Source organism: Clupea harengus, chromosome 18 (assembly GCF_900700415.2).
Source record: "Clupea harengus chromosome 18, Ch_v2.0.2, whole genome shotgun sequence".
Lineage (NCBI taxonomy): Eukaryota > Metazoa > Chordata > Actinopteri > Clupeiformes > Clupeidae > Clupea > Clupea harengus.
In genome coordinates, this window is record NC_045169.1 from 18,993,649 (window position 1) to 19,013,464 (window position 19,816).

General features: G+C 44.2%; 3 protein-coding genes across 4 annotated transcripts; all 3 read left to right on the forward strand.

Moving 5' to 3' along the window:
- Nucleotides 1-838: 838 nt before the first annotated feature.
- LOC105903085 (cornifelin homolog B-like) lies at nt 839-2,220 on the forward strand. The gene is made up of 3 exons (XM_012830785.1): nt 839-941; nt 1,456-1,610; nt 2,098-2,220. The coding sequence occupies exons 1-3, from the start codon at nt 839-841 to the stop codon at nt 2,218-2,220; spliced, it is 381 nt and encodes a 126-aa protein (XP_012686239.1).
- A 3,358-nt stretch (nt 2,221-5,578) lies between these two features.
- Nucleotides 5,579-8,061, forward strand: LOC105903105 (UDP-glucuronosyltransferase 2C1-like). Its single transcript, XM_012830806.2, has 2 exons — nt 5,579-5,659; nt 6,322-8,061. The coding sequence occupies exon 2, from the start codon at nt 6,323-6,325 to the stop codon at nt 7,904-7,906; it is 1,584 nt and encodes a 527-aa protein (XP_012686260.2). The 5' UTR covers nt 5,579-5,659; nt 6,322; the 3' UTR covers nt 7,907-8,061.
- Nucleotides 8,062-10,578: 2,517 nt separating this feature from the next.
- Nucleotides 10,579-17,986, forward strand: LOC105903084 (UDP-glucuronosyltransferase 1-2-like). 2 transcript variants are annotated; one of them, XM_031585192.2, is made up of 3 exons: nt 10,579-10,898; nt 11,315-11,403; nt 14,821-17,986. In XM_031585192.2, exons 2-3 carry the CDS (start codon nt 11,375-11,377, stop codon nt 16,418-16,420), a joined length of 1,629 nt encoding a protein of 542 aa, XP_031441052.1. In that variant the 5' UTR covers nt 10,579-10,898; nt 11,315-11,374; the 3' UTR covers nt 16,421-17,986. The 2 variants fall into 2 exon arrangements, with proteins under 2 accessions (XP_031441052.1, XP_031441053.1); XM_031585193.2 differs by lacking the exons at nt 10,579-10,898; nt 11,315-11,403 and adding an exon at nt 14,294-14,677.
- The last annotated feature ends 1,830 nt before the right edge of the window (nt 17,987-19,816 follow it).

A 19,816-nucleotide genomic window follows, 5' to 3' on the forward strand; every position in this document is an offset into this window, starting at 1 on the left:
GATTCCTGGCTTTTTAGATCATGCCAGTAATTGTGATTACAACATGACATGGTGTCCTCCAGTACACATTCTTCCAGGGATGGAACACATGAACGTCTCAGCTGATTATGGCCCCAGTGTGTTACACTACATTTCTTATGAAATCTGTGCGTGTGTGTGTGTGCATATGTGCGTGTGTGTGTGTGTGTGTGTGTGTGTGTGTGCCCATGAGCGTGTGTATGCGTGTGTGCACATATGTGTGTGTGTGTGTGTGTGTGTGTGTGTGTGTTTGTGTGTGTGTGTGTGTGTGTGTGTGTGTGTGTGTGTGTGTGTGTGTGTGTGTGTGTGTGTGTTCTCGGTGAGTGCATGAGGGCATGTGCGCTTGTGTGTGTGCGTGCCTCTGACAACCTGTTGTTCCTCCTCCCATATAAATAGTCTCAAACACACACATGTGCTCAGACTTGCTCATCACCTCTGTCAGTCCCCTCTCTCGCAGTCTCTGTCCCGTAAGACACCACAAAGCAGCACTAAGGTAAGAGACACCGCATCCATTGGGGGAGCTCAAGCTATAGACAAACATAGCTTTTTAGCCAAGTATTCTGTTTTTTTACTGGTATGTTTTCAAGTTACAACTAAATATGTACAGTACTTTATTTAGTAACATCCATACAATAACATAAATACATGTTAAATTATGTTTCAACATTAATAATTACTCTTGGAATTAACGTATGTTCATATGACATACAACATGCTGATATATGGTTAACGTGTCAATACAGAAGATGGATTTTTTTACATATATGTTTAACACTTTTAATTATATTTTTAAATGTGATTGTGCTTCCAGGTCCTCATCATGGCCAGTAAGATGGTGGTGCAGCAGCCCAAGGCGGTCATCATGGAGGCGGCCCCAGACCAGTGGAACTCCAGCATCTGTGAATGTGACAACTTCCACGAATGTAAGAAAGAGTGCAAGAGAGAGGGAGGGAGGCAATATTAACTTATATTAACTTCAGCTGCACTGTGTGAACACGTAGTTTGCAAATTGAGCAGAGTGAGCCATTTAATATTCTAGAGTGAATCATATAGAGTTCTAGAGTGATCCATTTAGAATTCTAGAGTGAATAATTTCCATTCGTATCATTTGGCGCTTTTGAGTGAAGAGGAGTGCTACCGTTCCTGTTTTACACTGATGTAAATACACCTCTCCCTCTGTATAACTCTGTTTCTGTTTCACACTGATGTTGATACACCTCTCCCTCTGTATAACTCTGTTTCTGTTTTACACTGATGTTGATACACCTCTCCCTCCGTATGACTCTGTTCCTGTTTCACACTGATGTTGATACACCTCTCCCTCTGTATAACTCTGTTTCTGTTTCACACTGATGTTGATACACCTCTCCCTCTGTATAACTCTGTTTCTGTTTTACACTGATGTTGATACACCTCTCCCTTCGTATGACTCTGCAGGCTGCTTCTCCGTGTGGTGCTTCCCCTGTTTCGCCTGCATCACAGCAAGAGACCACGGCGAGTGTCTATGTCTGCCGCTATTGGACAGTTGCGGTTGCGTCCCACCAATCACATTGGCTATGAGGGTCTCCATGCGCAAGCGCTACAATATTGATGTAAGTGCAGTTTTTACTTAACCTTAAATTGAAGTAAACAGAGTTTCAACAGATAGTTTGTTTACAATCTGAGCATCTGTAGATAGTCTATAGGGGACCATCCAAAGTTTGACAGAACTGTATCATTACACATGATCATAACGATGGCAACTTCAAGAGGCACACACACAGCTAATTACATTAAATCACTGACTGTGTCCTTCTTCTACATTATTCATGTTTGTGTGGATAGAACCGTGAGTAGACAGCTTTAATGTTCCCTAGAGGTTGATGACGGAACTGCAAACTACAAAAGGGTGGTCGAGTCTTCCAGTGATTATTGATATTGACATGAGCCTGATGTTGATACTGATATTGACACAGCAATGAAGACAAATATTGATATCGTTATCAAAATCGGTCCATTCAAAACTTGTAAAAACCCAATCCTTCAGTTAAATTCATATTGTGTAGTAATTGTAATGTCTTTCTCCCCCCATTCCAACAGGACGCTATGTGTAACGACTGTGTGTATGCCGCCTACTGTGGTCCCTGTTCCTGGTGCCAGATGAGACGAGAGATGAAGGCTCGTGGACACCCTGTCAGTCTCTTCTGCAACAAGACAGGTTAATGCATGCATGTGTCCGCATTTTGATCTTCATCATCATCACCATCATCATGAGTGTCACCGATCATCCTGGTTTTCTCCATGGTCATCATCGTTATTGTCATCGTTGTGAATAATAATAATCACCATCATCATCATCCTCACCATCATCATGGTCTTCACCATCGTCATTATCGTTATTGTCATCGTTGTGAATAACCATCATCATCATCATCTTCATTATCATCATCATCATCATCATCATCATCACCAATCATCCTGGTCTTCACTAACGTCATTATCGTTATTGTCATCGTTGTAAATAATCATTATCATCGTCATCATCATAAACATCATCATCATCATGAGTATCACCAATCATCCTGGACTTTACTAATATCATCAACGTTATTGTCATTGTGAATAATCATCATCATCATCATCATCATCATCATCATCACCACTGGCAATCATTTTTATGATAGCATGAGAGCCTGAGCCCACGTGTTATGAATGCTTTGCATTCTTTCCTGCCCGGCGCGTCGGCGAATTCCACCTTCTAGGAACTCATCAGCCGTGGCATCTGGGGCGAAATAAAACATCACGTCACCGCCAACGCCTTCACCATCAATCATTTGTTCTCTCCTGCCACCTTGGCTGATCCCCTATCAGGTGCTCTAGCATTCCAGCGCACCTGCGCGGCACCTGCCCCTGCTGCTAGTCACTAGTCAGAGAAGGGGTTGAGGAATGCAGCGCCTATGTTCTGATTCCCTATCTCTCACATATGAAGACAGGTGGATGCTGCTGAACTGATCTCCTACACAGATAATAACTCACAGACGTCTGACGTATTAAGGTTTGCTGTTGTGTTTGTTCTCCTAGGATGAATATAAATGAATGATCATGTTGAGTACAACAGTCTGTCTTCACCTGCAATGAGTCCATGAATCCATAAAGACTTTTCTTAACAGCATCTACATCCAGACAGACAGTATGACTTTTCTTTTACTATATGTCTGTCATCTCTGTCTCTCTAAATTATCTTCACTCTGTTAACCACAATCATTGCCACTGCTTCAGATGCTTGCAAACTACTTCTGTGAACAGTGCACAGTGACCCCTTCATAACTCTCTAACCTTTTCCCTGTTTGCCTTCCCTGATTGGTCTATAAAAGAGGAGCTGAAGTGCATAGTGCCTGTACTGTATGTCTACGTAACACTGACATAAGCCATACTTGAGCAGCTATGAACTCTGAATAGCAGCTCATTGTGGCATCATAGGGACTTCGCAAGCAATGGACATTAATGAAGCTCCGATTTTTCTGTACATGCTGAAGTTTGTTGTTGAGTACCTCTGACTTCGACTTGAACCCCCTTGAGACGACCATTGTGTGTTCTGTTTCCTGATTTGCGGTAGGGCAAGTTCTTACATGCTCTGTATTTATTGTGAACTTTCTTGTGATTTTTTTTGTTGTTTTGATATTTACCAAAAAATAAAATTCAATTGCAAAAAAATACTTCATGTGCCATCAAGAATTTGTCATTGAGTTTGCGTCATTAGCAAGTAGATTATCATGGCGGCAGTTATTTTCACAATCTACCTACATTTATGAATGATATTTGATATGATAAATGATATTTATGAATGATGATGATGAATGAAAGACTCTTTCTTTTCTGTTACTTTTAATGAACAAACACAGGCGGATCACATTCAGCAACAACAAAGTGTTGTTAAAAAAAAAGGACAAACATTCTAGGGCAGAAATTTACACAAAGTCAAAGCTCATTCTCACTCAGGATGCTTTTAGAAATTATAATAAAAAGATGATTACATGTTTGATACTTTCTTCTGTTCCAAATTTCACTCCAGAACTACGTCTATGATAGCAGAAACGGGTTCCTCAGTCAAAGACCTTGGCTCAAAGGAATGTAAGGGATTCAGTGTCAATCTTCATATTTTCAACTCAGACAAGTTAGACAAGGACTAGACACGTACGTGTGTGTGCTTGTGTGTGTGTGTGTGTTTGCGTGTGTGTGTGTGTGTGTGTGTGTGTGTATGTGTGTGTGTGTATGTGTGTGTGTGTGTGTGTGTGTGTGTGTGTGTGTGTGTGTGTGTGTGTTTGCTACTTTGAGACGTTTTTTCACCCCCTGTTAGTTCACGCTTGATGGTTGGGCTAATTAATAGATAGTCATGAGACTCACTGAAATGACTATATTATTGATTACTTTATTGATTAATTAACTATACTTGTGATTACTTCAGTATTGGCACTAAGACTATGTACTAAGAACTACAACATAGTTACAGTGGTTAGAGAGTAGTTAGTTGGTTAGTTTAAAACAGCTCACATTCACCAAAAGGAAAAGGAAGAAGGAAGTGCCTACAGCATCTGGAGGATGTGACAATAACATTAAATCATTTCTGTGTTTATTGTTTAGGTATAGTTATTTAATCATCTATGTGTTTATTGTTTAGGTGTTGTTATTAAATAATCTCTGTGTTTATTGTTTAGGTATTGTTTGGCATATGAAAGCAGCTCGTTGCTGATGATGAATTAGGCTAATAGTGGCGTTCTCATGAACAGAGATCAGGGATCTTTCAATCAAACTCTGTTGTCAGGCAAAATATACTTCCCGAGGTCACAGACTGCATTAAAACGAATCGAAACGAAGTAGTCACTGGTTGGGAATCATAGTCTGAGCCTCTGGAGACAAAGTCGCTCAAAGTTAGAAACAGGAAAACCACGAAACATCCCAGACAACGGGCCTCGAATAGGCCTGGCATCACCGACTGTACACAGAAACAATACCTGCATTTGTGACTCAAAATAAAATGCTGGAACCGAAATATATGTGAAGTCATTTATAAAAGTTCTATGTTGCCAACTTTTGCTATCCACTTTCATTTAACCCTTCAATGAAAATGCATTCCCTGTGAATAAATAGGTTTTTATTAATGCACACTTTAACAGACAGGTATAGGTAGGAAAACAACTAAATGTGCCAAAAAACAGGCTTTGAATGGGCCTGCTCTTCCAGACCATTGAACTGAAGTCCCTCACACCACAACAAAACCTGCACTAGTCACACTACATTACAGGAGCTAATGTACAGTATGTGTGACACATGTGGGTGGTTTGGCCCTCTGCAAGGTTTTTATTCACTGGCTTGTGGGAGGAAAATGAAAAGTTGTTCTTAAAACGAACTATAATAACCATGGTGACTGTTTGCGTTGCTCTTTGGCCTACTAGGGCACTCTTGGTGAAGTTAACTGCCGGTTAGCCCCAGGTGCACATGCTGAAATCATGAACTCAGTTCATCTTTAAAGATAAGGCTTCCAATATGCTGACCGTTGCCCCTTTTAGCAACCTGTGTCATCTGAGCATGTATTTGTGGACAGAGTGAGCTAACGCTGCTTTACAGATTGTGTGTTGACTTTGTTTCGGAACGCGACAACCAGGTGAGTGTTTAAAAGTGCCTCCGTTAAGCTCAAAAGCAAACTGTTTTTATGAAATACTAACATCAGCTATAGTCGAACAGAACCTTCTGGAAGAAATGTAAGTCATACTTTTCTAGAAGTTCTAACTTCTAAAGGTCCACAGTGTCATAGTGGGGAGACAATTAAATTAAACTAAGCTTGTTTTCTTTCTGGAGACCGATTATCAGTGTGTTGCCATAGTGAAAACACAGTGAAAATGAAGCAGTGGAAGTCCTTTCTCAGGCTGATATGTTTTCTGATATCATTTGCCTGAAAATTAGCCTAATTTACCATAGCACATGAATATGATGTGACAGAGTTCACATGATCCAGTCATAGATTTAGGTCCATACGAAAGCTTTTGAAACTCCTTTGTTTAGCGCTTAAAATGACAGGTATAAGTATAATGGCTACCAATTATGTTTTCTCATTTTAAAAGTCTCTTACACCACATCAATTAGTTCCTAGCAGCGACAAACTGGATTTACTGGATTACTGAAACATCGACAACACGTGGATACCAAATCCGGTGGAAACTCACTATTGATGCTCCACTATGGAGTAAGAAGGCGAACAACAACAAGAATATTAGAGCACTCTTCAAAACATGTAATGTCTCAGCTATATTTACATTTGTCTTCTAGGATGGTCTTGACGAGTGTGATTGTGTGCCTGTGTGGATTGTTCATTCTGCCTGGAGAATGCCACCCCGAGAGCAACATCCTTGTGGTCCCTGTGGATGGCAGCCACTGGGTCAACATGGCGGTGATCCTGAAAGAGCTTCACTCCCGGGGTCACAACTTGACAGTCATACGCTCGCCCAAAAGCTATTATATCCCAGAGAAGTCCCCCATCTATACATCCATCTCAATGAAGTCTCTGGAGGATGAGTTTGACCTGAGCTTCTATGACAGAATGCTACGGTGCCACCTAGAGTATCGGAGGTCCAATCGTCTTCTACGCACCATTTACATCCAGGCAGACATGGCCAGAATGATGATTAATGGGCACGATGTTCTCACTAGAGCCGTCAAACTCATGTTTGAGGACCAGGTCTTCATGTCGATGATGAGGAACACTAAATTTGACCTGGTGCTAACCGACCCTGGTCTGCCCACGGGGGTCTTTCTCGCCCACCACCTCCAGCTTCCCATGGTCTTCAACGTGCGCTGGATCAACATGGGAGACAGCCACTTTACCTTCGCCCCCTCCCCGCTGTCCTACGTCCCCGTCACAGGCTCTGAGCTAGGTGACAAAATGGACTTCTTTGAGCGGACCCTGAACATGCTGGTGCACATCAGCCAGTCCTTACAGTATTATTTCATCATGGAGCCGAATTACCGCGAACTGCTGGATCGTTACTTCCCACCTGGAACAGACCTGTTGTCCATGGAGCTCACAGCAGACCTGTGGCTTGTCAGGGCGGACTTTGTCTTCGAGTTCCCTCGACCCACCATGCCCAACGTGGTTTACATCGGAGGGTTCCAGTGCCGCCCAGCCAAGGCTTTACCTGAAGATCTGGAGGCCTTCATGCAGAGCTCAGGGGAGCATGGGGTTGTGATCATGTCTCTGGGGACTCTCATTGCAGCTCTCCCCAAAGACGTGACAGAGGCGATCGCGGCAGCTTTTGCCGAGCTCCCCCAAAAGGTTGTCTGGAGGTACATAGGAGAGCGGCCGTCAACCTTGGGCAACAACACCCTGCTGGTGGACTGGTTCCCCCAGAACGACCTCTTGGGTCACCCCAAAACACGCGCCTTCGTGGCCCACGGTGGAACCAACGGCATGTACGAGGCCATCTACCACGGCGTCCCTGTCTTGGGGCTGCCTCTGCTCTTCGACCAGTTCGACAACGTCCTTCGCCTCCAGGTGCGAGGGGCCGCTAAAACCTTAGAGACCACAACACTGACCTCAGCTGAATTTAAGGAGGCCTTGCAGGACGTCCTGGAGGACCCTTTGTACAGGGAGGCGATGGAGAGACTCTCTCGCCTGCATAGGGACCGCCCGATTGAGCCTCTTGATAGAGCCACCTTCTGGATCGAATATGTCTTGAGGAACAAGGGAGCAGCGCATTTGCGCTCTGAGGGTTATCGCCTTCCCTGGTACGTCTACCATAGCGTGGATGTAGCCCTGTTGCTTCTGACTGTACTCTTTCTCAGTGTGTGGATGTTTTTCACTGTCTGCAGATTAATGCTGCGCATGGTTTGCAAGAGAAAGACCAAGGTTGAGTGACAAACAAGAGCACTGAAATGAAGTGTAAATTAACATTGTTATTGCTAATTATCTGACACAAGATGTGAAAACTTCTTTTTCATTGCATCAGTATTATCTGTGCATGGGCCACATTCTCAGTGTTTCATTAAATTAATTTAATTTTTTGACCAAAATGACGCCTACATATTTGAACCCAAACCCTAAGAAGACCATAACAATGGATAACACAATAGTCCTGACCCAGTTGGGAAGTCTGTGCTGGATCTCTCTGAACTCAAGTCAAAGTAAATACCAGCATGATAATGCACCTTACTGACCTGTAAATGCTGGTGCTCTGATGTTTCTCAGCCACAGACATACCTCTCACACCATAAAACACTGATGTAAGAAACATATGTTTTTTTTTCTCGGTTTTGTCTGTGGCTAATGACAGTGAGCATTATCACAAACACACTGTAAAGTGTTGCAATTTATGGGTTCCGCATTCTGTGACACAATCATTAATTTCCTTCTATTCATTCTCATACTAAGCACTATCAGCTCTTGAAGTTCCTTGAGACTAATAACCATGCCCTCACCTACATCTAACTGTAAGCTGATCCATTTTTCCTGCATTTTTTGTTAACTGGTTGGAAAGCATGTTTTCTTTTCCACTTTTTCTTCCCCACGCCCTTCCTGCAGTAGATTTCCAGTAGATTTTCACTCTTTATTCCTCTTATTCGGAGAGGATGTTTTGCTGAGACCCAGGTCTGTCTGAGAATTACACACAATGGCATCTGTCAGTGCAGCTCCAGCTGCCGTCTAGTTGGCACAGCACTTGAACGTTCCATCCCAGCGCCCATTGTTTACATTTTTTGCCCCAAAACTATCTGCTGTGCTTATCTTAGAGGCCACATAAAGCCATCCATTGATTGGAATGGCTTCATTACCTGCTTATCATGCTCCCTACACAAAGGTTCTTGAGCCAACTTGAAGTACCATGCATTGTGGATGGTTCAGAAATTACACTGGAGATCTTGATTAGGGTTTCAACCATCTAAATATACTGTATATAACATCCCACCACTCCTGCTTAAATCAAACATTTACACAAGTAGCCACACATTTCTTGGATTGTAATCAGATTAGAATACACTGTGTTGGGTTGGTAAAATATAAGAATGCATTGAGAGAGCCAGCCACTGTGTGAGGCCCCTGATTGGCAGGACAAGGAATTTAACATATTTTCTTGTGTATGAACAGAAATTACCTGTGTGTTTTTTTACCTAGATGTGAGGTATCTTTTGTGATTGGTTGTAGAAGAGGAGGGTTCCTTGAGCCCTTTGTACCCAAAGTATTTTGACCATGTACAACTCGAAACATTTCTCGACATCTCAGAAACAGAAACGCCCACTTTGTAATACGAGAAGCACTACCCAGTCGCAAGATGTCTGTGTTAACTGGGGAGGCCTGAACAAAAACCTAAATTATTTGTCCAGGGACTTCGGTCCTGATCCAGCCAAGGCCTAAAAGTTTATGCAACGATCTGATCCCAACTCAGCTGACCATACATAGAACACCATAAACAATACAACTATGTGAACTCAGCCTAAGGCTCGGTTCCCAACTGAGCTACATCTGCAGAGTTTGGTTCAAACCTGACCACAGCAGACAGGGTCACAGAAGGCACTGATAGACACTGATATGCAGGGCCAGTTACAATTATTTCATCAGTCCTTCCCTCAGAGCCATAGAGGCCCATGGAGGCATTTTCCAAAGCACATAGGCATACATAGGAAACTTAAGAGAGGGGAGATGCAATCAAAACTAACAAGAGTGAGAAAGAGAGAGAGAGAGAGAGAGAGATAGAGAGAGAGAGAGAGAGGGAGGGGGTAGGGAGGGTGGTAGGGAGGGAGGAAAAAAGAGATAGCATGGAAAACAGCAAACAATTAAATCATCCAGGGACCGTAACAGTAGCGCCCCCAGCCACACACACACCCCATGTGATAACACTGCTTGCTCACAAACAAACCCACAGGCACAACCACATGAGGCAGTTAGAGTGTGTGTGTGTGTGCGTGTGTGTGCGTGTGTGTGTGTGTGTGTGTGTGTGCGTGTGTGTGTGTGTGTGTGTGCGTGTGTGTGCGTGTGTGTGTGCGTGTGTGTGTGTGTGTGTGCGTGTGCGTGTGCGTGTGCGTGCGTGTGCGTGTGCGTGTGTGTGTGTGCGTGTGCGTGTGCATGTGCGTGTACGTGTGCGTGTGCGTGTGTGTGTGTGTGTGTGTGAGTGTGTGTGTGTCAACCCCACACACCCTCACACTGAAAACAATGCCAGCACCCAATACCAAATACCATTAACCTTCCCTATAGTGACTGAGCAGATCATGGGTTTGGCAGCCGTATACCAACAGATTAGGCACACATCGAGGGAGAACGTTTCCCAATGAAGGTCAAAGGGATATATTATGGGATGTTCCATGGTTTCAGCAGAAGCAGAGTTTGTAGTATACTTTGGGTGAATTTAAGTATACAGTAAAAGGACCATATGTCTCCTAGTGAGCTATTAGAGAAAATCCCCCTCTCCAACATGAGACGGACTTGAGACTCCCCTGAGAAGAACTTCAGTGGCTTTCATCGTCATGCTCTCCTTCAGATCGGAAGCAGGGTATCAGGGGTCCTTCCCATCATCGTGCCGGGTCTGTGAACCAACCGCCTGACCAAAATTGTTCCTCTCATTTCCACCCCGGCAGAGAAGGAACGAAACATTGTTCCACGTTTCCTGCCGACTCTGGCCGATTCATGAAAGAGAGAGCGAGAGAGAGAGAGAGAGAGAGAGAGAGAGGCAGAGGCTACCAACTGACTGATGTATCCATCCCCTCAGCGTACTTCTCGAACCGTGGGACTGACTGATAAGGAGCTGACCTACTTCATCTGAGTCGTCTGGGAGGGTTGTTTGCATAAAATACCAAGTTACCCACTCCTGGACCTGCTGCGGGGGTGTCAGGAAATAAGCTGTGAAACTCGTCAGAGTAAGGTATGAACTATGATTTTCACATTTGCTAGGCATCTTCAGTTCAGACTGTTTATCCACTTGTGTAGGGAGAACGTTGTTAGGATATGCAGTGCAGAGCGAGGAAAGATCATGTGCAAGGCAGATGAAGGGTTAGATGAAGGGTGAACTTAACTATGAAAGTACGACACTTGTTAGAACATACCTAGAATCTTTGATCAAACCCTCATGGTCAGCTGGCAAAGTAATCCTAAAAGCTGACTAGCCAATTTGGGTTGAGCTGGGGCACAAATGAGAAGCTTTATTGTTCAGCTTTCCATAAACATGACGCGGGTTTAAGGTGGCAGGGAACAATCCCCACACGAGTGACGCAGTGAAATTGAAACATCACAACATCAGAATGCTTGATTACAGGCATGTTCTCTGTCCCTCATTTTCAGATCATTATCTGCCTTTTAAAAAGTTCATCGGTGAGAGATGGAACCTGACACCTGAATTGGATGCTTCTGCTGATGTACAGCGAGTTCATGTAAGGACACACACACACAGGACACACACAGGACACACAGGACTAGATGTGGAATTCTTTGGGATTGGTCCTTAGAGACCCCTGCCCCCTGCCCCATTCACTCACACACACACACACACACACACACACACACACACACACACACACACACACACACACACACACACACACACACACACACACACACACACAAAGCCCATACTGTTGACTGCATATGCTTATCCCTGATACATGAGGAAACAGCTTATCACAGATCACACCTTACAATAGCACACCACACACTCCGGAGGATAAAGACTTTTGGGAGGGATGGCGGAAAAGCCTCCAAGCAAACCCAAGTGGATTTTCACATGTACCAAGTTTAGGATAAGGGTAGGCGTTAGGGAGTGGTTTAGACCTCTAGGATTTGAACCCAGACTAGGTAAACTACATACCAACTGTGATTACGCACAGAGGTTGCATTCTATGTTCACGCTATCGTATGCCACAGAGCGAACGTGCAGAACAGAGCGTGCATGTCATAGATGTTCTGTCTGATAGTGCATTGCCAGGTTATCTCACAGAGATCAGCTCTCAGGCTCCTATATGTCAAACTTTATCAAGAGGTGTCATTTTGACACCTACTGTAATTACGTCAGCACGAACCAGTTCTTAGAAAGCTCACGAATGACCCCGCTGCACCCTATAGACTCTTTTTTCTACTTCATCATCAAAAGAGCTGATGCCACGTCTACACCAGATGTGGTTCACTGCGGAGGACAAGCATGACAAGCTTGTACTGAGTGAACTTATCATGATACGGGCAAATCACATACATATAAAAGGGCAAAATCCATCCATAGGTGATGGACCAAATAAAACAAATACTGTAGAAAATATTGAACTGATTATACGACTAACGTTACAAGACTTGAGGGTTACAGGAAATGATAGATTTGATCCACAAGGCCTCTCATATATTTCATGTGGCTCCCACAAATAAGTACCACTTAAATGTCATTACAAACAATGTTTAAAAGCTCCTTAGCAACAAGCAAACAAACACGCCCTGAGTAAAATGATTACTTTACCAAAATTGCAAGTGTCAAGAAGAACTTTTCCCAGCACTAGTATGCGCTGCTATGTTTTGCCTTAGGTAAAAATAACAATCGCAAATTATGCAGACAGCTTTAATTAAATTCGGATTCTTCCTCATAACTTCAAACTAGATTGTGTCACTGATGTTGACAACGACAATGACAAAACATGACTGAGGACGTTATATGTGACTGACGTTCCATATTTCGACACCAGTCCTGTCAGCACAACTAACTGACCCGGGGTTTTGTTTGCCATGGATCAGTTACTCATGACCTCTAGTAAGAGAATCGTGAAAGGCTTTAGGAGTCAAATCATGATAGAAGGCTAAGCAATTTAATAAACTGATGAGTTTGGGACTGACGTTTCATGTGGACTAGACCTTATTTTTCCACTCATTACATAAATATTAGAACGCTCTTAAATATTGCAACCATTTAGAACTCTTGTATTTAACTCTACCAACCCAAGCTGCAAACAGACGTATCCAAAGTGCTGGCCTGTGGACTGTTTATTGTAAGGGGACAAGTTGTAACATCAATCACGATAAAGTCAGTCACGCTACATTTATGTAATTACGTACTGGAAAAATAAACAACCATTTCCTTTGATTACTCTGTGTTTATTACTTAGATATAGTCTTGAAATTGTGCTGGATGCCATTTTTCTGCCCTCCAATTGTTTGATTCATCTTGTTTTGAGCCATCTTTAGACAAGAGGAAAGAAAACACAAGTCAAAGTCAGTTTATTAAGGTCACACACGACACACAACAACACACACGTGCATTTTTTTTGGATGGCGACACAGGACACACACACACACACACGCGCGCATATGGTGTGGTATATGAGTTGCTAGACCTAATTTATGATCTATGTCCGTCACTTGTAAATATCAATGTAAATTTCCATGTAATATTAGAGTTTTCCCATGGTGCAGTCCTTTTACAGTTTAAAGCGTATTACTACCAGCCAGTAGCTTTCTCATTACTTTCCAAAAAATGTTCACTTCTTTGAATCCTGCGGTGCTACTCTGAATCTTTTCCATATGGGTTAGCTCTATTGACTCCGACAGGCCATAAATCTTGTCATCTACGGTGTGAATGTACCCCTCTGCGAGCACTATGATCCTCATAGGCAAGACTTGTGCTTCTTTTCTCTAGTCAAGCAAAGAAAACTGGTTTAAACTCATAGAGACATCGACTCCGCTATCAAAGCTATCTCACATTGTTATCTTGAAAACACAGACTTCCTTTGACCTCTAAACTGGAATTAACAGTTTGCTCAGTGGAGACTAACATCCTATTATGGTCTGTAAAGAAAGCATTCGGAAGCAAATTTTAACCAGATGTCTAAGAATGTGAAGATTAAATGTTATAAAACATGTGAGACATATTGGCGGAATGAAACGGGTCTTACACTCGAAACATGTTTTTGTCAACCAGAATTGAAATGCCTTCAGCCAAACAGGCAAATCATAGTCATGATATTTTCATCACCGCATTGTCCTTAATCAGCTTATCCTTGTGTTTTATTGACCAGAGAGGAACAGAGAGGGCCTTTGGCTGGCAGAATCCTGGGCGGGGGGGGGGTCACCCAGGGTGTGTCATACAAGTTAGAACCGCCACTGGTGCTGTTAGTACCTTGCTTGACCAATTGCTATACCAGTTGCTATACCAGTTGAGCCAAAATCACAATGTAATTGTTTTACAAATATATATTATATATATATATATATATATTACTCTTACATTCAAATTAGGTGATAGATACTGTCATGGGCACCATCTGATGATGTTGAGAAACTGGGGCATATTTTAAACAGTAACAGCTTTTTAATGATTCACAGACAGCCACGTGTTAAACCATAGACAATAAAAAGGGTCTGCCTCTCTGCACTCAGCCAAGTTAACCTTAAACAACCTGTACACAGAGGACTCCTCTTGCTTTGCTTTTTCAATACATTCCTTTAGAACTGGCTTCCGCAGCCTGCACGGGACAGATATGGCCGGCAGTGGAGGTCAGCTGTGTGGTTTTATGTAATGCTTTGGCAAGTGGCCACTGACATGCAGGCGTCCGGCTGAAAATGCAGTCTTGCATTGCGCTGCGTTGAGGACGGAGTTCACGGAGTTCTTCCTCACAAAATCTGCTCTTATCTCCCTATAGTTTCTCCATTCTTTGTTTATATCCACTTTTGGTATGTATAAGAACACTGAACAATTGTTATTGTGCATATATCTACACGTATGGCTTGGGAATGCTTTATGTTGAACTTTGTGTTCGCGAAAACAATCTAATTGCTGGTCGCTCCTTGTTTGTACTTCTCTCTCTCTCCCTCAGAGTGCCTTTTGCGATGGGTGCGCCAGGAAAAGTGTTGCTGCCTCTCCTCTGCGCTCTGCTCCTCGGCGCCGGTGGGGTGCACGCTGGGAAAATCCTGGTGTTCCCTGAGGACGGCAGCCACTGGGTCAACATGCAAGTGATCCTCAGAGAGCTTGGGTCCCGCGGCCACGCCTTGACCGTGGTGCGCTCCGTCAGGAGCTGGTACATCAAAGAGAACCCGGCCCTGTACACGTCCGTCAGTGTCGACCCACCGGCGCCGGAGGGCTTCAGTGCTGACATGTTTAACGCGCTGCTCCAGAGGTCGCTGCAGCTGCAGAGGATGTCTTCGCTGCGCTACTTCTTCGAGCAGCAGAGCGACATCGTGCACACGCTGCAGCTGTTCCACGGCAGCGCACTCCAGATGATCTCCACCATCCTCGACGACGCCGAGCTCACCGACAGGCTGCGCGAGGAGCACTTCGACCTGATGCTCACCGACCCGGCGTTCCCAGCCGGCGTGCTCCTGGCTAACTACCTGGAGCTGCCGCTAGTCTACAACGTTCGCTGGTTGAACACCGGGGACGCCCACATGGCCATCGCCCCGTCGCCGCCGTCCTTCGTGCCCATGTACAACTCCCTCCTCCCCGACCAGATGGGCCTGTGGGAGCGGGCGAGGAACCTGGTGCGCTACATGAGCAGCATGATCCAGGAACACTACGCCATCTTGCCCATCTACAGTGAGCTGATCGAGCGCCACTTCCCGCCGGGCGCCGACCTTCTCTCCATGCAACGTCGGGCCGACATCTGGCTCATGCGGGTGGATTTCATCTTCGACTTTCCCCGCCCAACCATGCCCAACATGGTGTACATCGGCGGCTTCCAGTGTCGGCTTTCGAAGCCTCTCCCTGACGACCTGGAGGCCTTTGTGCAAAGTTCCGGTGACCACGGCATCATTGTGATGTCCCTGGGTGCAATGATAGCCAGTCTGCCGAAAGATATATCTGAGGCCATTGCCATGGCCTTTGCCGAGCTCCCGCAGAAGGTCGTATGGAGGTACATTGGCGAGCGCCCATCAAATCTAGGCAGCAACACCCTGCTGGTGAACTGGTTACCCCAGAACGACCTCCTTGGTCACCCCAAAACCCGAGCCTTCGTGGCCCATGGAGGAACCAATGGCATGTATGAGGCCATCTACCACGGAGTCCCTGTCGTGGGCCTGCCCCTGCTGTTTGACCAGTACGACAACCTCCTTCGGCTCCAGGTGCGAGGTGGCGCTCGCGTGGTGAAAGCCGCCACTCTCACCACCGCCACCTTCAAGGAGGCGCTTGAGGACGTCATAAAGAACTCGTCCTACAGGGAGACGATGCATAAGCTCTCCCGCCTACACAAGGACCGCCTCGTCTCCCCGCTCGACACCGCCACCTTCTGGATTGAGTATGTCATGCGGAACAAGGGAGCAGCCCATCTGCGCCCCGAGTCCTGGGACATGCCCTGGTATACCTACCACAGTGTAGACGTGGTTCTGCTTCTCCTGGTTCTGGCTTGTCTCTCTGTGGTCGTTCCTGTCATTGCCTGCAGGCTGCTGGGGCGTGCGATTTTAAAGAAGAGTAAAGTGGAGTAGAGTAGAGGTTTAAAATATATATATATATATATATATATAAAGTAAAATAGCGATAAAGTAGACAAGAGCAAATTTCAGTGCCTTCCAGACATGTGATACAACCTGGTGTAGAGAGGAAAGAAACGCTTTGCCAGTTGGGGGAAAAACGATGGGGACATGTCACTACAACTTTTTGCGATCACCAATTTTGTCACCACCACCAGCCTATCCTTTGATGACCCCCAGTCGGATGACATCGCCTTTATTCCCGTGCGTCTAAAATACATTCTTTTCTATCGAATGTCAGAAACACGTCTTGGTTTTCAATTGTGTAGAACAGAGAAACAGAGTTTCTAAGTATTGCCATAGCAGTTTTGATTCAGTTAGCCATGCGCAATGAAAAGAAAAAAAAAAACGTCAGATTTGTGTTATGGGATAACTCTGGTCAGCAGTGGCGGCTCCTGAAAAAATTCTCAGGGGGGGGGATTTTTTTGATAATGATTAAGGCGACCCACTCGGTAAGTACCTTAAGCAGGACAATTGTATCTATTTGTTGTGAGCTGATTAACTCATACAGCAATACATTTTTGTTCAGTAGATGGCAGCACACAACAGAAAGATTTCCCCTCTAGCTACATAAGTTACAGGTGGAAAGCTATGGAAAAAAGTTGCCTCCATGAGCCTTCAAAAGAAAAAGTGAGGTGGCGCCACAATAAATTGTCCCACTTGTTCATTATTCACATTACCAAAATGTTGTATGGTGTAACATAGCTTAACAGGACACATGATATGTCCTGTAACAACATAAATAAGGGGGCAACATAAGTCAAAACCAACTATATTTATTGACTAATCTTTACAAAAGCAAAATAAGTTATGGCATAGAAAATAATGCAAGTAGCATGCACGGTTTAAGATGTGCCGGTTCTTGTTCACCTCATCATTGTGGCAGCGTACTGCTAGCCTGTATCCCTCATCCAGTTGAGTGGCAATGTTCACCCTCCCAAAACCACAGAACTTCAGACAACTGTCTATGTGTAGCTTCGCCTGCTCATGTTTTTTTTTACCTTTTCGGACAGATGGTGCATGTCCTTAACTCCGGTTGTTATCGATGCAGTGCTGTCTGTCATGGAGCCTTCGGGGTGGAAAAGGAGGCAGGGATAGCAAAAGACTGCGTTAGCCACTTCACAGCCTGCTAGCCACGATTTCCTTTGGTACCAATTCTTTGAAAATCCTCGGGTGTAGGATTTCCCCTTCTTTGTAGCTACCTGTTAATCGTTATATTTGGTCTAGGAGGTCCTAATTGTATTGTTGCCAATTTGTCTTCATTGTTACGCCGACCGAAAGGAGTCTCTTTCAAAGAAATAATTGAATTGCTGCTGTTGCACTGAGCACTGGCCATCTCGACAGAATATGCTGATATGCCTTTGTCGAAGCTGTATGACGTACTTATACGCTTTTGCGTCGATTACTTATGACAAGACCAGGAGGGGCGAGCCCTCCCGGAAGCCATAGAGAATGCATTGAGAGCTCTGTTTTGTGAAAAAAATGGATTTAACATGGGAGTCAATGGGAGAGGTCTGGGGCGATTTTCATTTCGCCCCAAATCGCCCCAGAAGGGGCGGAGCCATTTGAAGCACGACTTTAGGCTGACTGAATGACTGTTACATGATTCGACAATGACATACAGAGGCAGATCAGACGGCCTAGTGGTAGAAAATCGTCATTTACGCGACTTACAAGGATATTGCGTTTATACATTATTTTTTTTTTCCCTAGGCAGTGCGTCGCCCCAATCGCCCTTATGGACAAGCCGCCCCTGCTGGTCAGGCTAATCTGCATCCACTAGTTCATGTCTAGCGTAGCTTACATTATACTTCATGAAATAATACATTTATTTATATACATCATTTTCAGTGGATTATAAAAATGTAAGATGGTTTATGGAGATTTTATTGCTGAAATAAACTCATATTAATGGCACAGAACGTAATGTTTGTCCGTCATCCATACACATAAACATAAACAGGTTTCTGGTGTGTTACTTGCGATGCGATTTTATAATCAATAATGTGTGCACAATACTATCACTCCCACACTGGACTTGAACCTGCACCCTCGGACAGCAAAGGTGGGCATGCTTATGATGACGTCATAATCCCTGGGTTTCTCACTTGACAGAGTTCTATATCCGCTGGATATTTCACAGGAATACATTTTTAGCATATTTTAACATTTTAGTGTTTAAAGCGCTACAAAGTCCCAGCAACCTATGATTTTCTCTTTTTTTTAGCATTTGTATTCGGGCTACGCTCATAAGCCATGTCTCCACTATCAGGCCCAATGCGTGCGTACCAAGGCCACTTGCGTTTCCACTGTCACTTCTGGGGCTTGATCGCGCCTTTGAGGGTCTTTCTCAGGGCCAGGAGCTTTTGGTTCGCCAACTACCCTTCGACCAAACAGGGATTACTGGTGCTCAAGGCGGTGTAAAGGTGAAAGGCGGGGTTAGTGGAGTCAGGTAAGAGTGGTTCAGTGGCAAAACAACAAGATAACAAATCCCTATCAAATAAACTACACGCCACCAAATAGCCTTAACAGATATTAAGGGCTCTGATTGTTACAACAGAGGCAGAATGCAAGAGGGCAGTGACAGGTAGGATGACCTATGGAGTCTTGAGTAGTTCGTGTTTGATAACAAATAGAAACCCTAGCACAGGTCTCTCAATGATCTATTGAAGAGTTTAACATTACTTTTAGTTGATGTTCTAAGTTTGTTTGCTTGCAATGCATGCTGCTGTTGTTAAGCGCTATTGTCTCTGTTCCATTATCCATTAACAATTTGGCTTTCAGGAACTTGTTCTTCTACATGTTTTGGTCTTGTTTTGGGTGACTGAAGGCCTCCCAATGAGGACGAGACAGGCATGGTTAGTTTCTAGAGTCAAAGTGGGATGGTTTATTTTTGTATTTAATCTATATATATTCCTTTGACTTTGACTTTATATGAATAAACAAATAAAAAACCTGTTCTTCTTGTTTGCAATGGCTGCTCTCATCCAGGCTTAATCTAGGTTTCTGAATACTGTACTGTTATCACTAAGATGCATATCTCATTGACTGTTGTCTGAAATCTCCCCTGGCTATCAGGGTGGCTGGAGCATTGTACACGTGAATATTTTTACCGCTGTACATATACACAAACACACACACACACACGTGTCCATACACACGCTGATGAGTGGACACACAAAAATGCACCCACACACACACAGAGAGACACATAAAGATAAAGATAGTCTAACCAATAATCAGCTTTCAAGACTGGCAGCATGTCGTTAGGCCTCATTAGCATCTGAAATGTTAGCTGCGTGGCAACAAGAGGTCATCCAGGTCAGAGCAGGGCTGAAATGATTCAGGTTT